This window comes from Ruditapes philippinarum, unplaced genomic scaffold (assembly GCF_026571515.1).
Source record: "Ruditapes philippinarum isolate M1 unplaced genomic scaffold, ASM2657151v2 ctg1017_1_1_1_1, whole genome shotgun sequence".
Classification (NCBI taxonomy): Eukaryota; Metazoa; Mollusca; class Bivalvia; order Venerida; family Veneridae; genus Ruditapes; species Ruditapes philippinarum.
In genome coordinates, this window is record NW_026859308.1 from 199,606 (window position 1) to 225,563 (window position 25,958).

At 32.2% G+C, this 25,958-nt stretch overlaps 1 protein-coding gene across 4 annotated transcripts in view; it reads right to left on the reverse strand.

Annotated features, from left to right (window-relative positions):
• LOC132756018 (serine/arginine repetitive matrix protein 2-like) overlaps window positions 1-25,958 on the reverse strand; it is a 44,451-nt gene that overhangs the window by 14,563 nt on the left and 3,930 nt on the right. For 2 of the 4 annotated variants that reach the window (XM_060746972.1, XM_060746970.1), the window contains exons 2-16: window positions 17,381-17,494; window positions 17,003-17,096; window positions 9,812-10,056; window positions 8,385-8,533; window positions 7,528-7,796; window positions 6,643-6,821; window positions 6,136-6,229; window positions 5,515-5,592; window positions 4,909-5,015; window positions 4,269-4,386; window positions 3,062-3,171; window positions 2,597-2,698; window positions 1,663-1,951; window positions 986-1,150; window positions 189-401 (exon numbers count right to left, since the gene is read on the reverse strand). In XM_060746972.1, coding sequence (XP_060602955.1) covers window positions 189-401; window positions 986-1,150; window positions 1,663-1,951; window positions 2,597-2,698; window positions 3,062-3,171; window positions 4,269-4,386; window positions 4,909-5,015; window positions 5,515-5,592; window positions 6,136-6,229; window positions 6,643-6,821; window positions 7,528-7,796; window positions 8,385-8,533; window positions 9,812-10,056; window positions 17,003-17,096; window positions 17,381-17,454 — 2,286 coding nt within the window. In that variant the 5' untranslated portion in view covers window positions 17,455-17,494. Of the gene's footprint in view, window positions 1-188; window positions 402-985; window positions 1,151-1,662; window positions 1,952-2,596; window positions 2,699-3,061; window positions 3,172-4,268; window positions 4,387-4,908; window positions 5,016-5,514; window positions 5,593-6,135; window positions 6,230-6,642; window positions 6,822-7,527; window positions 7,797-8,384; window positions 8,534-9,811; window positions 10,057-11,483; window positions 12,044-17,002; window positions 17,097-17,380; window positions 17,495-25,958 lie in introns of those variants that run through there. The other 2 variants (XM_060746971.1, XM_060746973.1) reach the window with 2 other exon arrangements.

A 25,958-nucleotide genomic window follows, 5' to 3' on the forward strand; every position in this document is an offset into this window, starting at 1 on the left:
TATCTTAACTGCCAATCTGCACTAAAAAACAGACAATATAAAATTGTATTCAACCAAACTGACATGTAAAACATTTGCCATATCAGTGAAACTCATTCTCCCAAATCTGTTGATGAAATGATTCTCATGTAGGATCGCCAATATCACTACACTACCACATACATGTTAAACAGTAACAATGTCATTACTTTTTTTACCACTTTCTCTTTCTTCTTTGGGTTCATTTTTGGTCCTTGTTCTTCTTTCTCTTTCTCCTTGAATGGCTGCTCGGGATCTTTTACCTTTACCGGATCTTGAGGTGTCTTCACTTTACAATGATCCTGACTTGCCTTCCTTGCATTTCTTTTCTCCATTTTCTCAAAAGCTTTCATAATTGCCTCCATCTTTCGCTCTTCCCGAGTCTACAAAACAATGAAACTATTGACCCTGACCATTCTCAAATGGACTTGTCCATCTTTCAATATGGACTAAACCATTCATCAGTTGAAAAGAAAATGTTCATCTTTCAATATAGGGAAAATGTTCATTTTTCAATATGAACAAAACCATTCAACATTTATAGTGAAAATTTCAAACATGTACTGATGAATGTGCTGGCTGATCTTGGTCTGCAATGGTTGGTCACGTGGGTTTTTATTTAATGTTGCCAGCAGGCTAAGATTTGAATGCCATAGCATTGAATTAAATGTTTTGAAAGTTTTAATTTAAACAATGCACCTATTGCTATTATTACACAAGAGTTACTTAATGTCTGAACAATGACAATTTTATATTTTATCTGATTTGAAAGGTATACTTTAAGTATATCAAATATACCAAATATATTGTTATTTTATGTGTAAGACAATTTTTTCATTGTGATTCAGGAAACATTCTATAATAGTAATATAAACTTAATAACATTTCATAGCTTTCAACCTGTACATATTAAGTACCATTGACATAGACTTTAATTTATAAATCAAAACCCCAAAACTCCACTTACAAGCTTTCTTTTTTCTTCTGGTTTCGGTGTATCCGAGTTGTTGACACTGTCCTTATTTGAGTCACTGACAGCTTCTGGTGATGTTAGATGATCAGTCTCAGAAAAACGCATGGACGATGGTTCTGGTACAGTGAGAGACTCATTAACACTGTTGTCATCCGAATTCTGCAGAATTACAATCAATGGAAAATATAATATAAACACACTGTATTACCAAGGTATGACAATTTATAGAAGAAAATAAAGATATTCAAAATACAATTTTCTATCAATTACTTTATACTGACCTGTAGCTATTTCTAATACAGACAATCTGTAAAGTTTGTTTTTGTTATTTCACAATTAAGTAAGAATATATTAAATACTAAATTTTTTATCCTTTAAGCAAGATATTAAATACTAAATATTTTTTTATATCTATATATACTAAGAATTAACAGAAATTTTCATTCAGCATTATGTTAAATACAAAAGAACACTACTCATTAATATTACTTACTTAATTTTCTTTGTAATATTTTTTTTTTTGCAATAATACATAACTTTTTCATACCACAACTGTAAATTTATGTTATTGTTTTTATTAAAGGTAAGGTATAAATGACAATTTCTGTCTTTAACAGAGGTTCAATCTAGAATAAATAATCAAATTCTAAGAATTCTTCAAAAACACACACCTGTGAGGGAACTCTCAGTGATCGTACCCTTCCACTAGAAGCTTGCGTACTTGCATTGCTAGAGTTCTGTCGGGACACCTGCGATCGCCGTACCATCTTTGTGGGGCTTGGCATCTGGGGGCTTACATGAATGGTCTCAGGGGTAGGCGTTGGTGTGGGCGAGCTCACTTCTACCTTCTCCGGAGTCTGTACTGGAGTTTTTACAGGGGACTTTGTAGGAGATTTCACTGGCGTCTTGATAGTTAACTTTGGTATCTTATCATGCTTGTGGAATTTCTTGCTAGGTGAGCTAAAACGAAGAAAATGGTGATTATGTATTGTGTCTTACATCCTATACTAGTCTTGTATCATCATGCAAACATTTAACCATCTATATATGAGCCGTGTCATGACAAAACCAACATAGTTGGTTTGCGACCAGCATGGATCCAGACCAGCCTGTGCATCCCAGTCTGATCAGGATCCATGCTGTTCGCTTACAGACCCTATAACAAGTAAAGAAACTGATAGCGAACAGCATGGATCCTGATCAGACTGCGCAGGCTGGTCTGGATCCATGCTGGTCGCAAACGCAAGTTATGTTGGTTTTGTCATGACACGCCTCATATATAATCATTGTTAACAGCTTTATGTCTTTCAACAATATGACTACAGTCATAATCTGTAACAATAAATCTGCTTTAAGCATCAAATACAATTCTAACATTTCATCATTCTATAAAATGTATCCTTAATTAAATTCAAACATCATTTTAAATCATTATATTATTCTGAAAATAATTAAACACATTTAGATTTCAAGACACATATCAAACTCTTCATGCCAAATTATATTGCAATGAACTTTATAGCTCGAGTGTTGATAACAAAACAGAAAGTGGAGAGCACAGTCTGTCAGCACATCTGTTTTTTTATTCAGAAATAGAGATCTTACCTCCCATTTTGTTGTTGTAACTTCTGGAATCGGAGTCTTCTCTTCTGAAACCTCGAGACCGGACAGTTGTTACGTAAACATGCACATTCTACGCAGTAATTCCTTAAAAGAGAACATTAAAGTGAACAATTTTAACAAGTTTTGTCCTTTTTTTATCTCCCAATATTCTAATACACATACACCTTTTTAATTGGACAAAAAATCCCAATTTCATGATTCAAAATAAAAGATAAATGTTGGAATTAAATTGTGTTCAGTTCAATTTGATTGAATGGCAACGTTTTCCCTAATCATTTGTTCAAAATTGTATTTTTTTGTTTGTTAATTTATTAGAAACTTCTCATCATTTGCTCAAAAAAGGTTGTTTTCCATTCAAACTTTGTTGCATGTTGTAATGTGAAGTCAAGAATATACAACAAGGATAATGTTAATTATGTATGGAGAAATAAGAACATAATAGCATACCATTTTTTATAATCATAATCAAATGGTATAGTGATTTCACACCCCTCAGTTATCTCCTTTGATGCTACAGCAATAAAATGGGCTTGACCTCCTGCTACTACATGGTGAACCTGTAACATATTTACATTTGTTTCATGTAATATACATGTACATCAATGCAACAAATCTAGCTATTTTTCCTTATCGGTCATATTCCCAATAATACAAACAAACTGTTTAGGAAAAAGATACTCTAAAAAAGTTCAATTAAGTTGTTTACAGTGATTTTCTTCTTTTTTTTAGATTTAGTAATTTACAACATTCTTTTGATATGCCTGTCAATCAATGCTTGGCTTTGTTTCAGAGCCGTCAAAACAATGATTAACTAAATGGCAATGCACATAATGGTAGTAACATAAAGCAGATGTTCTTATGGTCACAATCAATGGGTAAATTCACAGTTTCATGCAACAAATCTATCCCTTTATCAATAACAGATTCTACAATTTGTAAACTTGAGAAGCAACTCTTACAAATATGACAAAAACCTACAGAAAATCTATAGATAACAAACAAGAATTATATTAGTTCTTTCACAGCCAGTTTTCAACAGCTCTAAAGTAAATAATTTCCTCATAACTGTTCACAATAAGAGAGGCAACAGGACATCAGAACACTTTGCTTTGAAATTATTCAGAATTATTCAAACACAAACAATTAGTCAGAACTGTTCAAACACAAACAATTGAAACACAAATACTCCAACTAATTCATTCCAATAATCACTATACAGAATACCACCCAATTTTAATGACCCTTATTTTTTTCCGTTTTTTTTTTTCTCCATGATTTAATACTGCAGTCAGTTTAATGAGCTTTTTTTCTTTAGAACATGATCTGATATGAGTAAATGTTCCTTTTTTACACTTCTTCAAACAGACAATGCTGTTTTGCTCAACCTTGACCCCACTTCCCCTAAATTAAAGTTTAAGAAATGAAATTCCCCTAAATTCCCCCTTTTCTCCCAATATTATATTTTAATAATATAATTTCAGCAGTTACAATACCAAATACTAATATTGAACTGCAATCAGTAAAGCCTGGTCAGACTATAGATGTAGATGTGCAGGTGGAGTCCTAGCTCTATACTTCAACTTGTGACACAGGCAGGCCATTACAGTGACTTCATCAAAACAAGAGAGATGACACAACAATAAATATTACTCACAGCAGCATTTGGCTGACATGACCTTCTAATGAACCTTGCATCATTACCATAGTCACTAGCATCTATTACCAGGTCAAGGTCAAACACAGTGCCATAGAAGAACACAAAAGGACTCAATCTGTAAATAGAATTACAATTTATCATTGTCATATTAATAGCACGGTACTTAGTTTAAAAGTCAATGTCATATGAACTAAATGGCTTTTTACGTGCATTATCAATTATATTGCACACTACATGAAATCAATATGTGCTAATATTAAATGGGAATGTTTTTCTTTCTTCTCTTCAAAAGATGAGCCAGGTCAACTGGCAGAATATACTTTTTTTCTTTTTTTTAATGGAGCACCCTAAGCCTAATTATTTAATAAGTCATCATTTGACTGTTGTTGTCACTTCATTTACATTATTACAAAATTTACAAATATTTAGAGTGTATATGTTTAATTGTAGACTTGTTTTGCTTTAACATCACACCACCACTGTAAATGTCATCTATGGCAACTTTCCAGTTTAACTGGTAACACAGAAGACCAAATTTACTCAACACTTCATAAAGAATATGTCAAACAATCAAATCTTGACTTATGTTTCATATCTACCATTTTACATAACAAGTATTTAAATGTCAAGAACTTACTGTCTCTGTCCGAAGTTGTCTTTATCATACTGTTGCCTAGTCATAATCTTACCAATCACTTCTATTACAGGCTGACCATTAGGTATGGAGCAAGATGATTCTAATCCCTGTAATAATATTGTAGTTAATAATATAATGAAACCAAGACAATTTCAACTTTGAAACTTCTTTTTTCTTAACTTTTAAATTCTTAAAAAAACTTTGAAATTCTTTTAAAACATCATCAAATCTATTAATGGATTCAACTTTTGGAGGGCTTTTGTATTAGGTCACAAGGACACTGTCACAGTCAGTGATTTTGTAAATAAATGGATGCCAATGGGAGAATATCCCAGGATGGTGCAGGCCCTGTAAAATAAGAACAATATTCCACAAGCCATTTTCTAAAAATTACATCTTTCATTGCTCCAAAACTGACGACAAATAATGTTTACTCTTTCACCTTTGTCAGACATTTACAAATTCTAGATTGTGGCAGTAAATCTACATAAACGAAAAGTAGATTAACATGTTTTACATGTATTCTTCACTTCTAAGCTAAGATAGCTTGTTAAAACTATTGCCATGACCATCTATAAATACTTTTGCATTATGTAGTCAACTAACCTTTCTCTTGTTTTTCAAGGCCTTGACCCGACAGCGCTGTACCCGCAGCCCGTCAGTCACAAGGTCGGCTATATCATTCTGAAAAACATAAGCATATTTAGAAATAAGTAAAGCACATAATATAAATGGTTGTACCTCCTTTCTGTCGCATGACCTACATTTATAACAAAATAGTTAACATAGGCAACTTAAAATGTGCCCCCCCCCCAAACATTCTTCAGCATTTCATCTTAGCATAAAAATTAATGCAAATATATTAAATCTAAAGCAGTTACCATGAATGCAATATTTTTTTTCATTTATTAACTAATCATCAAAAAATTTACATTGATTTCACTTCAAGCAATACTGAATATTTAACAACATTAAATTTTCATGTAAGAATGTCAAAGGTTTAAAGCTACAATCCCACACACACAGGTTTGACCTTTTTAGAAAACACAAAACAATTAATTAATATCCCAGAAGGATGAAACTTATGATGAATTTATGTTTCATGCTCTAGGAAATAACAGCCCATTAAAATTTTGTCACTTATTATCTTTTCGTTTTAAACTATTGCAGCTATATATATTTTGTACATGTAATAGTTACATTAAGAAAACATATTAAATAACTTACATGGTGACCATTAATACATGTTGAGTTGAGATATTCCTGAACGTACGTAGTATACTGGTTGTAACGAGCAACTTCGTAACTTTGTTCCCATTCACTGAAAATAAAAATCTTATATGAATAACTTTTTAAAGTTTACTTCAAATCTAAAATAATGATAAGGATGCTTAAAAAAGTTTCTCATGCAAGTTTCCACACAGATTTAAAATGTTAACGAAAAAACAACAACAAAAAAACAACACAGCACCTTACACTGTCCTATAATAACATGGCACAAGCTACCTGCCATTTTTACAAACAAGCGTAGAAGTATTGCTTTATTTCTGTATGATAGTTGTTTTTTTCTTAACCTTCATTATTGCCATTTATAGCTTTTTTAACATCACTTTTTTAAAGACTTTTCAATGATTTCCTTAAATGGTGATAACACAAAGTACACATATCATGACATTCAAATATTTCACAATTTTTCTAAGCACATTTATAAATACATACAAATATATAACTTACTTAAATGTGTTCATATCCCATGGGTTCTGTGCATTTTCATCCTGTATTAGTGGTGCCGGGATGGTATTTATTGTGTTTATGATTTTCTCATCCTCCCTAAGGTCGTCACTACTGAACTTGTCTTCTTTCATTTCCTTACTTAACCGCTCAGCTCGCATCTTCTCTATTTTTTTACTCAACTGAAACAAAATTTTGAAATTTACAGTTTTTGTGGTTTCATTTAGATCTGTATAAGCTATCTTCACTAAGGAAGTCCCTATTTTATCATTAAAGAGCCGTAATCTATACTTGTGACTGCTCAATTTTAGGAGTTTCATGTTGAAATCCCTCAACCTTTTAATGAACAGTTTGACAGTCGAGAAAAAGTTCATTTCATTAATTCAGTACAATGAAGCATCTGCTTGTTTCATGTTTGCGTTTTATGACGGTTAGTCCAACTGTTAACAGTTATTTTGTTCACTTTATATAACAAAGGCCGATAAAAGGCCTCTTCCCAACCAAATTTTCTTTAAAATTATGCTGTTTTCCCAAAATATCTTAACTTACACCAGCTCTTTTTCTCCCTATATTAGCAATTTTAGTGATCATTTTTCCCAAAGTATAAAAAGCTATGGCCTCTTCTCAATTGAGAAAAATCAATGGCTGAAGCACAAAAAGCAGCTTTCAGTGTTGAATATGGGCCCTGAACATGTCACTAGTTATGCCCTTATAGGATTAAAACAATATAGTGATAATTTACCTTCATGAAATTTTCACAGAGTATTAACTAAGAGATTAATTTTGAGCCAAAATAAGGTTACTGTACAGCAGTCAATGAGCACCTAAATGTACCAGATCATAGTTTATACCCCCTTTCAACTTACAGAACAATTAAGGCATACAAACCTTTTCTCTTTTTACTTGAGCTGTTCTTGATGAGAAATCTTTCACAAGCAGTTTATTTCTTCTGTTCATTTCACAGCTGGTGTTCTCTTTCTCTGTTTTCATTTCTTTAATTTTAAGCCTCTTTCCAGTTTTAGAGTTACTTCGCTCTTTCCTCTTTTTCAGTTTCATTTTTTGCTTGTTTTTGGATCCAGGCGGGTCAAGGCCATACGCCTTCAACCTATTATTAACTTCTTCCGGATCTGTGTCTGTACTTGAATCATGTGACTTGACTGAAATAGAAACAAATTTTTTAAATATTTATAAACATTTAAATTTCATTTAATTTGTAAAATTAATGCGGTCATGAAGAAGTAACAGAGATTGAAAACTATTACACTCATCTCAAAACTATGAAAAATACTTGTATTTCCTTCTACATAATATGATATATGCTTCAGTTAGAAAAGATGCCAACTAATTTTAATGCAATAATATAAGATAGAAAATCTTTTGTAGATGGGTCCTGTGAAAAAACAAAACTAAAATGCTTATTTTCTATTCAATGGAATTCAAAATGAAACTAAAATTCATCAATCTGACAGGAAAAAGAAATTCATTTTTTTTTTGCAGTTTTACGTCACATCGCCACAGTATTGGTCATATCGTGACGTTCCAGCTTTACTGGTGGAGGAAGACCTCAGGTGTGCCCTTCCGTGCATTATTTCAGGCACGAATGGGCACCTCAGTAGAACCACCGACGTTCCGTAAGCAAGCTGGATAGCTTCCTCACATGAAAGAATCCAAAGTCCCTGTCGGGATTCATACACACAGCGGTGAGGGGCAATAAGTGGTGAAGAAATTAATTCAGGTATACTTACTGACAAGTGATTTAAGGAATTCTCGTTTCCTGATCTGGAATTCTCTAGCCCTGACCCGATCCACAGATCTAGGTCGACAAACCTCACAGAAGTAAACATCCGGTATACTATCTCGGTCCAATCCCATACACACTATATGCTGCCACACACTTCAATGAGAGAAAATATCTATGGTAGCCTATGCTTAATATTATTAAATTATCATTGATAATACATGGTGTATAATCATATAATATAAGTTATTTATATATTATTACCAAAAAAAAAAAAAAAAAAATTTGTCTGGTTAATTTGGTTAATTAAGCCTCAAGTGCAAGGCCTTACATCTGTATTCTTAAACCAAATCTTTACATGTGCATAAAAAAATTATTGTATTAACATTGAAATATGCATGATGTACAGTTGAAGGGCACACTATTCTTTAACCATGACTTCATGAAATTAATCATAGTATTCTTAACTAATGACAACTCTTTATTAAAATAACACAACAAATAAAAACTATGCTGGAAAAAGTGAACATGAAAACCAGAGGACCAATTCAATAACGTTATCTCAGAGGAGGGTATTCATGAAAACATTGTGAAATCAATTGTTTCAGATAAATAAAGAGTTTTTGTTTTTTTTGTTATGAAATATTTCAGCATATAGCCATTCATTAGCACCTGTGATTGCAGGATGATGTATTGATTAGCAAAAGACAAGCCTGTGTTCGCAGTAGGTTTCAGAGCTAATAATAACTTACATAAACATCCAGTAATGTACAGCAAACAAGTGATAGAAATAACATCGGAACAAGAGGCTGACTTGTACAAGGGGACATAACTAATACATAAACGTTTATGTGTATACAATTTAACTTTAGACACAGAAAATGTCTCCAAATTATGTTACAATGTATGGTATTTGAAACATTTCTATTTTTACATTTAATACCTTCAACATTTTTTTGGTTCAATACTATAGTAATAGCAAAGATTCTAAACACTGTCCTCTCTTTCTATATACATGTACATGTTGGTAATATGTGTGAAAAGTGTACTGTTTTCTTTTTTTTTATTCAATTTGTAATGAAAGTTAAGTAGAATTCTGAAACACACTTGACATCAAAAACTGTGCCCAAATGACCTTAATCTGATTTTTGTACAGAAAAAAAGTTTGAATTTCAGGCGTTATTAATATTTTGGTCAAAAGTATTTATTGAAAATACCAGTATGCAATACTTACAAATTGTTACAAATTTTCATTAAGTTTAAATTCTCACAGACTCTTGTCAACCTAGTTAACTCTCACGATAATTCTAGTTGTTGACAATTTCAAAGGCCCAATTAAAATCTGCATAATGCTAGTTGGCAAAATGGAATTTCAGCAACTGGTCAAACAACTCACATAAAATACAATTGGAAATAAAACTGAAGAAAGTTTACCTGCACTTATCACACTGAATCATGTAACCATCATCATGTACAAAGTCACATATACACCGAGTAGGATCATCAACATCTTCATCCTGTAATGGTTCCGGTGTCATTGGAGACACTGTTGGCACAGTGGGAATATCAGACGTGACTACTATCTCCTCCTTAACCTCAACGCTCTCTTTTACCGTTGGTGTGACTATTGGAGGTGTCTGAGGCGGTGTGGGAGGTGGTGGTGCCCCGTAGTTGTGATCCTAAAATAAGTCAAGTCATACTGATCATTCAAACATACAGAGGGAACCATATTTGATTATATCTAACTTGCTTTTCACTTTCATAAATAGATCTTGCCCTCTCCCCATCTGAAACATAACAGCCCACATGTCAACTTGACCCATTTCTAATGATATTAGCATTCATAACTTTCATTCTTGTTATTATCTATCTAAATAATATGACATTACTGAATTATATTCAGTACTAATATTCAGTACAAATTTATACGCATAAAGCGCAATTATTTCTATTGAAAGAATGGACATGTATTATAGTTATAAGAATTTGCAATTTCAATGTCATTTCTGCCTATTTTATACATTTCAGAATTTCTTTTTTTTTCCAGTAAACACCATGAAGAAATTATAAAGACAAAAGGAAGCCTTGAAACAAATATATATTGTATATAATCATTAATGTCCATCAATGTGATAAGTTATTTAAAAATATCCAACCCCAGTGATAGACAATAACAATCAGAACATCACCTTGGCTATTATTTATAATAACCTTGGACTCAATACGGATTGAAAGTAGTACTACCATGTAGTTTTAAATGCAAACAGAAGATGTAATCTTTGAAAATGAATAACGAGGCACTGTTGTTCTGTGTTTTCTTACTATTGTGTTCTAGGTTCTTATCCAAAGTTTGACAGAAAAGGCTGAGCAGTTGCAATTGCATGCATAACTTAAAAAGTATTTCAGGAAAATGTTTAGATAACTTGTGCCAAATTGGAATATTGTTGAATGAACCCTTCTCGATGATGATCACGAATTCACAGGCTAAAATCAATCCAATTATAAGAGAGACAAGGTGGGAAAACCCTAATGCCCTCCCCATTTACTGAAAGTTTACTTTATATCATATTTTGCTGAATAGTTCAAATCAAATTTAGACATTCCCAGTCTTTTTTTTTTCAGCCATTCAAAATCATATTTTCCAAAGTAAAGTCAGCCAATATAGAAGGAAAGCACTGAAAAAGATTGAATAAAATGTATGTACACTGGAGCCTGGTTTGCAAATTTCCAAGTTTCTTCACTTGTTTAACTTGGCATACTGCCCTTGCTTTGCAGATTTTCTTCAAAGATAGAATCGACAACATACTTAGTTCATTTAGCAATCAGTCTTCTCTTAAGCATAATCATAACTCAATTACAGTAGAAAACTCTATAGACTATTAACACCTTGTGAAAACAGTCCATGATTTTCTTTCTAAATTCTTTCAATAGAGAAACTTCTCATTCCAACCAATCTAATTCAATATTTCAGACACCTATAATGCATTTAAGAAAATCCATTGAAACATAACCTTAACGAAATGTCTTTCATTCTATATTAATTCAGCTACATACAAAAATGTGCATTAAAATTCAACAAATGCCGAATACAAACATTGATACCTACTTTTTTTTTCATTAACTCCAGAATTGTCATAATAACATACAAGTTATTTTTCCCAAAATTTAATCCATGTCAGATACACAGATAATCCTTAGGATAAATCCAAATTCCAACACAAAACTAGTTTCCTTGCCTAACAAATAAAAATTAACACTCATCCAAACATTCGCTATATATTATGACCAAAACACAAAATTCTTTTACTTGAACTGTATAACATATAGCCGTAGATCCCGGATTAAAACCATAAGTCTAATCTGTGTATATACTAGTATTGAAAAAACAAGATCTCAATGCTAAATACATATACACAGTTCTTTTCAAATGTCATTTTGTTTTGTATTGATCCGACATATTAGACGTTTCAAAGGTGACCTGTAGCTAGAGCCTCGAGGCGCGAACAACTTGCCAATAACTGATTCATTCATGATAAAGAATTATATTTTGCTTATACAGTATGTTCAGTAAGCGTGAAAACACACAATACAATATAGGATTATACCTATTGTCCACTTAATAACATAAAAGTATTTTGGAACCAACAGTTACATAGAAAAGCATTCCCTATTGAATTTTTTATAGCAAGATACATTGACATTATAGATAACTATGTTATTATAGATTACACAGAAGTCAATATTTAGAGATCTTGCCCCCTGAGGTAACGCTACTACACAAACAGCCACTCAACTTAACCGACATTAAACAGGAAGTTACAAGTAGCAAAATATCCGCTCAGGTTGTGCTCGTCTAAACTTGAGCATGTTTACGAAAATAGCGTAACAGAATACAGTGGGATATATTACAAAGGTTTGTTCATGAGTTAAAGGTGCATCTTATAAGAAAATACTTTTACAAAAAAATTATTTTACTGGGAGCTGTCTAAAAATTAAACAAATCTAACAGCATAATGCAATTTATCAAGTAGCAAAAAAAAACCTGCTTGAGTTTTCATTGCCTGGTAGGAAAACAAAGCCTAGATAATATAGAACTTCAAAAAGGGACATAATTCTATCAAAATTCATGTTACAGTTATGGGCCTTTGACAGTGACCCACTATTATGCTCTCAAATAAGTGTGTAAAGTTTTAATCTGTTTCCTTCAGTAGTTTCAGAGAAACCAACTTGCACACAAAAACTTAACTAAAGTGTGATGCATGGTTATAGTCAAGCTAAAAACCAACAAAAAACTAGACCTATCACTGAAGGTGATTAATACCCCCACCAGCAACTTTGACTTTTTGAAAAAAACGTAGTCTGAAGAAAAATTTGAACACAAACTATCAACTGTGTACAAAGAAATATTTCAATTAATTGTAATCGCAACTGGGGTCTCAAAATAAGCTTGCTATACACCAAGTTTGATAACAATATTTCATTCCTAACTCTAGTTAGTGTCTGGAAACCATTTTTCTATTTTTAGTAACACTGTTAACGGTGACCTTGACCCTAGGGGGTCCAACTGCAATACCAACCCAGGTCTTCATATAAGCTTCCTTTACACCAAATTAGATTACAATATCTCATTCCTAACTCTAGTTATTGTCCGAAAACCATTTTTCTATTTTTCCTTACAGTGACCTTGACCTTGACCCCAGGGGCCCAAATGCAATACCAACCCAGGTTTTCATGTAAGCTTGATATACGCCAAGTTTGATAACAATATCTCATTTCTAACTCTAGTTATTGTCCGGAAACCATTTTTCTATTTTTAGTAACAGTGACCTTGACCTTGACCCTAGAGGGTCCAAATGCAATACCAACCCAGGTCTTCATATAAGCTTGCTATACACCAAGTTTGATTACAGTACCTCATTCCTAAGTCAAGTTATTGTCCGGAAACCATTTTTATATTTTTAGTAATGGTGACCTTGACCTTGACCCCAGGGGGCCCAAATGCAATACCAACCCAGGTCTTCATATAAGCTAGCTATACACCAAGTTTGATAACAATATCTCATTCCTAACTCTAGTTATTGTCCGGAAACCATTTTTCTATTTTTAGTAACGGTGACCTTGACCTTGACCCCAGGGGTTCCAAATGCAATACCAACCGGAGTTTCCAGTTGCTATATACCAAGTTTGATTACAATACCTCATTCCAAACTCTAGTTATCGTCCGGAAACCATGATGTGGACCGACCGACGGACCGACCGACCAACCGACCGACCGACCGACAAGCTGACTCCTATATACCCCCCCTAAACTTCGTTTGTGGGGGTATAATAAGAAAGCATAAGAGGGTATCAATAAGAATATTTGTAGGTAGATAGGTCTTATTTATTAAAAGTCAAGTGCAAAGAATAGTAACTCTGCCTTGCCTAATTCTGGAACTATAACACTTTGAACATTTTCCCCCGTGTCCACAATTACACTGCACAGCATTATCATGCAACATAAGGGGAGGTAACTCATTTACACAAATAATAATAACTCGGTTAAGAAGGAGCATTTACCTATTTTAACAAAATTTTGCTTCCTTGACAAAAGTTGATGTCATTTTGGGGGTCGTTATTCAATATATGTATATATAAACAAAATATGGAAAAAAGCATAGAATGGTTAAGTGTCAAGACTCAAATTATTTCATAAAGCAGTATATGTGAAGAAAATTGTCAAAATTGTACATCTATCCAAATTTAATTGAAATTTCTTTTTTTTCTTCTTCAAATTTTTAATTAAATTCAAATTTACATAGACAGATGTCAAAATATAAATTTAATCAAATTTACATACACTCTAATTTTTCGAAATGTACAATACAATTCAATGCATTGTCTGTAAAAAAATTTAAGTTTAAAAGGGACATCACTCCAAACTTTTGTTTTCAGAATTATCCCCCTTGTCTAACAACAGCACTTGTTATGACAAGCAAGTTTTTAAAGTTTCTGGAATGTTTACAGACTGGGCTATATTAAAGTTTTTGCACATAACAAAAAACAAGAGGGCCATGATGGCCCTGAGGTCGCTCACCTGTATATAGCCCCCCCCCCACCCAACCCCCCCCCTAACGTTGCAGGGCCAATTTAACCCAAGGGCTATTATTTGCACAAACTTGGTAGACACCCATAAGAAGATGTTTCATGCAAAACATCTAAGCTCTAGCTCATTGGTCTTTTTAAAAGAAGATTTTTTTTAAAGTTTTTACTATACACATATAGTTAAAAAACAATGACACCCCTGGGGCCGGGCCAGGGCTTTTATTTGAACAAACTTTGTAGACACTTACTAGAAGATGTTTCATGCTTAATATCTAAACTCTAGCTATTTGGGTTTTTTCAAAGAAGATTTTAAGTTTTTGCTATACACATATAAAGAAAATCAATGACCCCCGGGGCGGGGCCAATTTTGACCCCAGGTCTTTTATTTGAACAAACTTTGTAGACACTCACTAAAAGATGTTTCATGCTTAATATCTTAACTCTAGCTATTTGGGTTTTTTCAAAGAGGATTTTTTAAGTTTTTGCTATACACATAAAAGGAAAATCAATGACCCCCGGGGCGGGGCCAATTTTTCCCCCGGGGCTTTTATTTGAACAAACTTTGTAGACACCTATTAGATCATGTTTGATTCTAAATATCTCAGCCATAGCTTTTTGAGTTCTTTAAAAGAAGATTTTTTAAGTTTTTACTATATGCATATAGGGAAAATCAATGACCCCCTGGGGCGGGGCCAATTTTGACCCCAGGCCTTTTATTTGAACAACTTGGTAGACACTTATTAGAACATGTTTCATGCTAAATATCTTGGCTCTAACTCTTTTGGTTCTTTAAAAGAAGATTTTTTAAGTTTTTTCTATATGCATAAAGGGAAAATCAATGACCCCCTGGGGCGGGGCCAATTTTGACCCCAGGGCTTTTATTTGAACAAACTTGGTAGACACCTATTAGAAAAGGTTTCATGCTCAATATCTTAGCCATAGCTCTTTGAGTTCTTTAAAAGAAGATTTTTAAGTTTTTACTATATGCATATAGGGAAAATCAATGACCCCCCCCGGGCGGGGCCAATTTTGACCCTAGGGCTTTTATTTGAACTAACTTGGTAGACACCTATTAGAACATATTTCATGCTAAATATCTTAGCTCTACCTCTTTGGTTCTTTAAAAGAAGATTTTTTAAGTTTTTACTATATGCATATAGGGAAAATCAATGACCCCCGGGGCGGGGCCAATTTTGACCCCAGGGCTTTTATTTGAACAAACTTGGTAGACACTCACTAGAAGATGTTTCATGCCAAATATCTAAGCTCTAGCTCTTATGGTTTTTTAAAAGAAGATATTTAAAGTTTTTTCTTTCGGTTGCCATGGCAACCAGAGTTCTGCATGGAATTAAATTCTTTGAACAATTTTTAAAGGTGACCACCAAAGGAACATTCCTGTGAAGTTTGGATGAAATTGGCTTAGTGGTTTATGAGGAGATGTCATTTAAAGTAAAAGTTTACGGACGGACGACGAACAGACGACGGACGGACGGACGAAAAGCGATCACAAAAGCTCACCCTGTCACTTTGTGACAGGTGAGCTAAAAACGGCAATCATAATAGCTTGACTTGTTTTGCTAAAAAATATTAATCAAACTACTAATTTGCAATATTTCCATTTATACATTAAAATTATCCACATTTTCCTGCATTTAAACTGAAAATAACTGGTAGCAAGTTTAAGCTGAAGAGTATCTTGTGTCCTTGACATTGTTTGAACAATACTGAATATTATCAGTGTTTTTATTCATTTTTGGGGGAAGGGGGTCGGTGGCCTTTGGAGGGGGAAAATGCAATAGGAGGGGGAATTTTTTTTCTTTACTTATTTTATATAGTTTTCTTAGCGGAAGAAAAGGGGAGCAACTCTTGCAACACAAGTTTAAAATATGTCGCTTTTTCTTAATATACGGATCTAAAATATCGATGTGTCGCATGTTAAACTTGTTGGGACACAGGAAGTAGCTCCCCTTACCTACCAGAGAACGATTTGTAAACAACCTTAGACTTAGTTTAATTTGAATTCTAGTTGAAGTTTTTTTTTAATGAAATAGTATTATCAATTACAAATATGACTGGCCACAGGTGTAAATAATTTGATTTGTTCATAACCCAAGGTATTATAAAATGCCTGGCTTTTGTTCTTGAAAATTGGCATTCATAACTGAACAGTAATATTTATATATGTGTTTTTTGAAAATTATAAACCCTTAAGTTAACTGTGCTGAAACAGTGGTTAAACTTTGCTATCTGATCAGAGTCAGGCCAACCCTCATATCTGTGCAGTCAGGCCTTGCTCTATACAATTGGTTGACAACATTTTTATCTTGATATACCTTAAATCAATAATGGACATATACAAAAAATGAAAGCTGGACAATGCCTCCTACTTCCAATTAAGAAATTCACGGCTTAAAAAAAAGTTTGAATTTCCCATGACCCTTATAAGTATACAACAACCAACAACCCTTTGAATAATTCTCGTTGAGTTTCATGCAAGAAATATCACATAAAAATTTAGCCTGTATTCAGCAAGCAGCTTACCTGGTAGGGGAGACCAAAGCATCCTGGGTAGGTCTGAGGAGGTGAATTATATGGATCCTCTGCCACTGGTGACATGTCAACATGCTTGTCATAACTAATAATGAAAAAGAACACAAAATCAATGAAGAAAACTCACAATTTGAACAACTTCACTTGATTATATATAATAAATTCAATTTAATACCAGAATAATTATAAATAAAATACTAATGTTTCTAAACGTAAAGTAATACTTTAAAAAAAAATCTCACATATATATGAACAAGTGTACTGTATTATTATTAATATGAAAGCCAAAAATAAAACTGCACTGTAGTGGACCGACACAAAAATGAAATGAGAACACTGGCTCAATTTTGTATTTAATATTTAACATACTCAGATTCTTCGGAGACAATTCGAGAGTAGGGAGAGTCAGTATTGACAGCTCCTAGTCTCAGGATAACACTCATTTTGTTAGCATCTACATCACACTTCTATATTTAACACAATCTGAAAATATAGCAAATAAATGTTGTTGTAATACAATTATGTCTTATAACAAGAGCTGTCGGAAGGACAGCACGCTCGACTATTCTAAGTGCTTGATAGTAAAAGAGCCTTGATAATGTTAAATTTTTTAAGTTCACAAAAGGGCTAATTTTCTTTTATAAATTCATGTTATAGGCCTTAGAGAGAGTCTAGTTATACAGTATTGACTTGACTTATAATTCGGAAGGTAATGTCACAAGGGTGTTTTATTGAGTATAATAATACTAATTACCTATGAATACATAAATTTGACAGAAAAGGTACAAAGGCTTGTTATTAAGATGTTTTATCAAGTAAATCACTTCTTTATTATCATGAATGCATAAAATTGTCCCAAAAATGGCACAAACCCTTCAGTAGTTATTGAGATAACAGCTTACAAGCAAAACTTTACCATGAATTTCTAAGTTGAAAAAGGGGAGAAAAGTCAGCCTAAATGCAAGATAGAATTATGGATCTTTTTCAGTGACCTACAATTATGACTCTAAATGCATATGTGAAGTTTTAAATAAATATCTTTAATAGTTATTGAGATACGTAAAACTTGCATGTAAACATTAACCAAGAGACTTAACAGAAAAGGGGATATGAATCAGCCTTAATGCAAGATAGAGTTATGGAACTTGGTCAGTGACATACAATTATGACCCTAAGTGCATGTGTAAAGTTTCAAGTAAATATCTTTGAAGACCTTTAACCAAAATTTCTAAGTTTCAAAGGGGCAAATAATTCTGCAAATATTGCAGGCAGAGTTATGCAATTTTGCAAACTGATGTACATTGTTACTATAAAGAAGCATTTTAAATTTCAATTGAATATCTCAAGCAATAATTGAGATATTTGACTTTACAAAAAACTTTAACCAAAACTTCTCAGTTAAAAAGGGGCATAATTCTGTCAATATTGTAGGCAGAGTTATCAGACTTGTCAACCTGATGTACCTTGTTACTATAAATAAGTATTGTAAGTTTCAATTGAATATCTCAAGCAATAATTGAGATATTTGACTTTACAAAAAACTTTAACCAAAATTTCTAAGTTAAAAAGGCGGTTACACGACTTACCGGAATCGGCCGAATTACCGGAATCGACCGGAATCGGCGGTGAATTACCGGAATCGACCTGTAACTTTGTAATAATTAAACTTTTTAAGTTTTTTCTTGCAATTTTATGAAATATAAACAATATCAATGATTTATGAAAAGATTTTTATAAATAAAATCATTAATCTTCCTAGAGATTGTGAAAAAAAACGCTTTTAAATAATAATAATAATAAACAAATATTTATGATCTGCGAAAACGGGCAATCTGCCGGAATCGGCAAAGGATTACCGAAATCGGCCTGTAATATGCTTATCTTTATACTTTAAACAAAATGTTTGCACCCTTGATTATAAATAAACAATAGCAATGATATGTAATCAGATTATTGTCAATAAAATCACTTTTTATTAATTAAACAAGATATTTAATATCGGCGAGTTACTGCCATACTGTCGGAATCGACGAAGGATTACCGGAATCGACGTATAATTTAGTCTATTGTACATTTTTAACGTTTCTGTTGCATTGTTAATATTCGTCTTATAAAATATAAATATTATGAATGATATTTAAAAGTTTCTTTCATTCTTTTATTTTGTAAATTTCAATTCGCCTTCGGTTAATAAAGCAAGAGATCGAAGATCGGCGAGTTACATATACTGTCATACAGCCGAAATAGCCGAATGATTACCGGAATCGGCCTGTATTATTGTAATTTATGGACTTTGCAAGAAAAAAATGCAAACAATATAATAGATATCTAAAAAGATTTCTGTAAATGAAGAATCCTTATTAAATAATAAACTAGAGATCTAAGGTCGGCGAATTACTGCCATATCGCATAATTATATGCAGTGTCAGAATCGGTCTGTTTTCCCCCACCAATATTTCAACGTTTAAAAAATAACCTTGACTTATTTTATTAAATACAAACAATTTAAAAGATTTTTTATAATGTTTATTGAAATCGGTATTAAATAAGAGGCAAAAGATTTATGAAAAATTGCTGTTATAAATAATAAAAAGATTAATATTGAAGATCGGCAAAAACGGGAAACCTGTCGGAATAGGCGATAGATTACCGGAATCGACCTGTAATTTGGTTATTTGTGATTTTTTTTAATATTTCTTTTGCATGTTTTTATAAGATATAAACATTTTCAACGATATTCATTTTTGTAAATAAATTCGCTTTTGATTAATAAAACAAGAGACTTAAGATCGGCGAATTACTGTCATACTGCCGATATAGGGGAAGGATGGGCGGAATCAGCCTGTAATATAGTTATTTTTATGTTATTTTATTGAATACAAATAATATCATTGATATACGAATATTTTTTTGAGAAATAAAGATCACTTTTTACTATAAACTAGATGTCTAAGATAGACTAATTACTATCACAGTGCCTGAATTAACAGGTAAATACCGGAATTAGTCTGTTTTTTTTTTTTGTTATATTTCAGCGTTTTAAAAATATCTTGCCATACAAACAATTCAAATGATATTTGAAAATATTTATTGCAATTGCTTTTACATAATAAACAAGGTGATCTATGATTTCTTCCATACTACCGAAATCGACGAGCGATTACCGGAATCGGCTTCACTTCGTCTAGGATTACTGGAATCGGTTCTAATTTTGTTACGAATGTGAACTCAATATTATTATTATCATTTATTTTTGCATGTATTTACAAACATTATCATTGATCTTTTTTGGAATAATGCAATATTGTCTTTACATTATATTTTTCAGGACATTGCTAACAGAGGATTGTTTGAATTGACGGATAACAATAGGTCAGTCTTGTCTTTCTTTATGTTTGCAAAACTCAATTCTTGATTTCATAAAGTAGTCGATTTATAATTACATGCAATAATTTTTATTTGAATCTTTATTTAAACAATACAAACCTTACAAAATATTCACATGAAATCAATGTTTTACCAGTATCAAATCAATTGTCGTCATTTGCGTTATTGGTGCACCATAAAAAATATTACAAAGATTGCGAATAAGTCAATCGTTGAAACATAGATTATTTAGTCTTAAATAGTAAACAAATCATCTATACCCGTAAAGTATAAAACAGTGAGATATGGATGTTAACTATATACGCACAGATGATACTGTCACTTTATTGGAAGTAAACGAGCTGTATATTGGGAGCTGTGTATTGGGAAGTGTGATATACTACAAAACAGTGGGGTGCCAATATACGGTATGCTGATATAATTCATAGTTGGAGGGTCTGTCTGTTAGAGAAAGCGTGTTGTTTCGGGGAATGATTACCGGAATCGGCCTGTAATTTTGTTATTTATGAACTTTTAAACTTTTATAAAATATAGACAATTAATGACATGTAATAAGATTTTTGATAAAAAAACACATTTGATTCATTAAACAAGAGATTTAATTATGATCAGCAAGTTACTGTCATCTGGGACATACGATATATCGTATGTCCCAGCTGTCATACTGCTGGAATCGGGGAATTATTACCGGAATTATTAAATACAAACAATATGAATGACATGTACAAAGATTTTTATAAACAAAATCACGCTTTATTAATTAAACTAGATCAGCAAGTTACTGAACTTACTGTCATACTGTCGGAAGGATTGTTATTCGGGTAGTTTGGCAGTAGCTCGCCGATATTAGATCTCTTGTTAAATTAATCAAAAGCGATTTTATTTACATTTTTTTACATTTCATTGATATTGTATAAAGATGCAAGAACCTTTTTTTTTAATCTTCATTAATAACCAAATTATACGCCGATTTCGGTAATCCTTCGCCGATTCCGACAGTATGGCAATAACTCGCCGATATTAAATATCTTGTTTAATTAATCATTTATCAATGAGATTTTATTTACAAAAATCTGATTACATATCATTGATATTGTTTATATTTAATCAAAGATGAAAAAATATATATACATCACATTAAAAAAATATTGTGTGTTTATTTGGGATGTTCGCGGAAAATGTCATTATTAATTCAGTGTCATAAGCCAGAGACATAGATGACTACATGTATATATCATAGTCCTTTACTTTAAAGGATCTTCTTCCACTTTTTATTAATAATTAAATGGGTCAAACGGTTAGAAATTATGCTAAACTTTGAAAAGAATCTTTAGATCTATACAGGGTGTTTATATTGTTGTTTTGTTTTTACATTGACTAAATCTTAAGTCTTTAAAAATTATGAAGTTCAATAAATCCTATGACTTAATTCATCTACAGCTTGCTGAACAACAGGCATTCTCTAACAGATAGTCTCTCCCACTATGAAATATATCAGCATACCGTATATTGGCACCCCACTGTTTAGTAGTATATCACACTTCCCAATACACAGCTCCCAATATACAGCTCGTTTACTTCCAATAAAGTGACAGTATCATCTGTGATTATATAGTTAACATCCATATCTCACTGTTTTATACGTTACGGGTATAGATGATTTGTTTACTATTTAAGACTAAATAATCTATGTTTCAACGATTGACTTATTCGCAATCTTTGTAATATTTTTATGGTGCACCAATAACGCAAATGACGACAATTGATTTGATACTCCAGAATGACCATGAACTGTCAAGTAACTGCCTGGTAAAACATTGATTTCATGTGAATATTATTGCATGTAATTATAAATCGACTACTTTATGAAATCAAGAATTGAGTTTTGCAAACATAAAGAAAGACAAGACTGACCTATTGTTATCCGTCAATTCAATCAATCCTCTGTTAGCAATGTCCTGAAAAATATAATGTAAAGACAATATTGCATTATTCCAAAAAAGATCAATGATAATGTTTGTAAATACATGCAAAAATAAATGATAATAATAATATTGAGTTCACATTCATAACAAAATTAGAACCGATTCCAGTAATCCTAGACGAAGTGAAGCCGATTCCGGTAATCGCTCGTCGATTTCGGTAGTATGGAAGAAATCATAGATCACCTTGTTTATTATGTAAAAGCAATTGCAATAAATATTTTCAAATATCATTTGAATTGTTTGTATGGCAAGATATTTTTAAAACGCTGAAATATAACAAAAAAAAACCAGACCAATTCCGGTATTTACCTGTTAATTCAGGCACTGTGATAGTAATTAGTCTATCTTAGATATCTAGTTTATAGTAAAAAAGTGATCTTTATTTCTCAAAAAAATATTCGTATATCAATGATATTATTTGTATTCAATAAAATAACATAAAAATAACTATATTACAGGCTGATTCCGCCCATCCTTCCCCTATATCGGCAGTATGACAGTAATTCGCCGATCTTAAGTCTCTTGTTTTATTAATCAAAAGCGAATTTATTTACAAAAATGAATATCGTTGAAAATGTTTATATCTTATAAAAACATGCAAAAGAAATATTAAAAAAAATCACAAATAACCAAATTACAGGTCGATTCCGGTAATCTATCGCCTATTCCGACAGGTTTCCCGTTTTTGCCGATCTTCAATATTAATCTTTTTATTATTTATAACAGCAATTTTTCATAAATCTTTTGCCTCTTATTTAATACCGATTTCAATAAACATTATAAAAAATCTTTTAAATTGTTTGTATTTAATAAAATAAGTCAAGGTTATTTTTTAAACGTTGAAATATTGGTGGGGGAAAACAGACCGATTCCGGTAATTGTCCGATAGCCCTGACACTGCATATAATTATGCGATATGGCAGTAATTCGCCGACCTTAGATCTCTAGTTTATTATTTAATAAGGATTCTTCATTTACAGAAATCTTTTTAGATATCTATTATATTGTTTGCATTTTTTTCTTGCAAAGTCCATAAATTACAATAATACAGGCCGATTCCGGTAATCATTCGGCTATTTCGGCTGTATGACAGTATATGTAACTCGCCGATCTTCGATCTCTTGCTTTATTAACCGAAGGCGAATTGAAATTTACAAAATAAAAGAATGAAAGAAACTTTTAAATATCATTCATAATATTTATATTTTACAAGACGAATATTAACAATGCAACAGAAACGTTAAAAAGTACAATAGACTAAATTATACGTCGATTCCGGTAATCCTTCGCCGATTCCGACAGTATGGCAGTAACTCGCCGATATGAAATGTCTTGTTTAATTAATAAAAAGTGATTTTATTGACAATAATCTGATTACATATCATTGCTATTGTTTATTTAATATCAAGGGTGCAAACATTTTGTTAAAAGTATAAAAAATAAGCAAATTACAGGCCGATTTCGGTAATCCTTTGCCGATTCCGGCAGTTTGCCCGTTTTCGCTGATCATAAATATTTGTTTATTATTATTATTTAAAAGCGTTTTTTTTCACAATCTCTGGGAAGATTAATGATAATATTTAGGTTTTATAAAAACATGCAAAAGGAACATTAAAAGTTGCATAAACAACGAAATAACAGGCCGATTCCGGTCACGGGCAGTTTGGCAGTAGCTCACCGATATTAGATCTCTTGTTAAATTAATCAAAAGCGATTTTATTTATAAAAATCTTTTCATAAATCATTGATATTGTTTATATTTCATAAAATTGCAAGAAAAAACTTAAAAAGTTTAATTATTACAAAGTTACAGGTCGATTCCGGTAATTCACCGCCGATTCCGGTCGATTCCGGTAATTCGGCCGATTCCGGTAAGTCGTGTAACCCTTAAAAAGGGGCATAATTCTGTCAATATTGTAGGCAGAGTTATCCAACTTGTCAAACTGATGTACCTTGTTACTATAAATAAGTATTGTAAGTTTCAATTGAATATCTCAAGTAATAATTGAGATATTTGACTTTACAAAAAAACTTTAACCAACGCAGACGCCGACGCTGACGCCGACGCCGGGGCGACTACAATAGCTCTCATATTCTTCGAATAGTCGAGCTAAAAAAAGCTTTAAAAACCAATGTGATCCAGATAGATCTTGTGCAAAGCATATCAACGAAATTTCAAAATCCAACAACAGGTCTAGACAAATTCCACTTGCCCGATTGCATTTACGAATGAAGCTCGGGTCGGGAGTAGGGGTGTGGATCGTCGGATAAGCGACGATCCGATCCATGATTAACCACTTGCTATTCACAAATTGAACCATAAATCTTTCAAAGAAACCCATAAAAACATGAACATTATTTCTGAAAACATGTCTATTTTTTTTAAATAATACTAAATATTAACATTTTATTTAACATATATGCAAATATAGACTAGGTTTAAAGGTTGAAAACGAGTCACGCCAATATAAAATTCCACTGGTAAGCAAAATTTAGTTAAAATGTTTGGAAATACTTTGATATTTCAACTGAAAATGAAATAAAAGAACAGTCTGAAAATATGCCATGGTGATTTGACTTATACCGTTGTCTAATCACATGAAAAGACAAGTACATGTATTTCCAAATACTGGAAGGTGGAATTGTATATCGGCGCAACTCTTTTTCAGCTAGGACTTTAAAACATGGAGTCCATGGACTCCCAACCCTGAAAAAGTTGGGAGTCCAAAAGCGCGTCGCAATTTATATGTTTACAGATTAGTCATTCAATGCTCACAATAGCATTGCTGATATTTTGAATCTTCAAGAGACTTCCAAAGTTTATAGTTATTCAAAAGAAACTCTGAACTACATAGTATAATTATTGTTTTGTTGTTAGTATTTATTATGAAATTATTTCATTATAATGCATCAACACATGGAAATCGTTTTGTTTTTTTCACTTTTATACCAAATCAAATTTTATTCTGGTTAAATAAGTCCACTCTAAAGACAAAAAAATTATATTTGTAAAAAAAAACCGTAAATGTATATAGGCAGCGTTTAGCGGAATGAATAGGAAAATCCTGTACAGCTTCACACAGTGTGTAAGAGATTCATCCGATCGACAATTATTTTAGCAAATATCTTCAAAAGGGGGCAAATTGAAGATCGATATTTAAAGATTTAATGTTGATTAAATAATAAAGGAACAATTCATTCGCATGTTTGGCTTGGAAACCGAGAATTTTTGCGAAATTTTAGGGTTTCTGGCGAACGTGAAATCGCCGATGTTCGGGATCAATTTTCGGATAGAATCTAAATATCAAAGAAAAGGGTATGTGTATTATGGTTTGTTGTCCTGGCATTTCGGCACAATATCTTAAATTCTTAATACTCTTATAGAATGAAACTAAAGCAAAATTGTGCCTAGAAAATGACGAAAATATTCGACAATCATTCAAAATTACACTCATTTGTAATTTAAGAAAACAGTCTTTAAACTTGCGGCGTAAAAAGTCGATAATTTTATCCTTTTGTCGGTAAAATTTGCTAATTTCCAATCAACTTAACTGTTGATCAAAGATATAGAATTA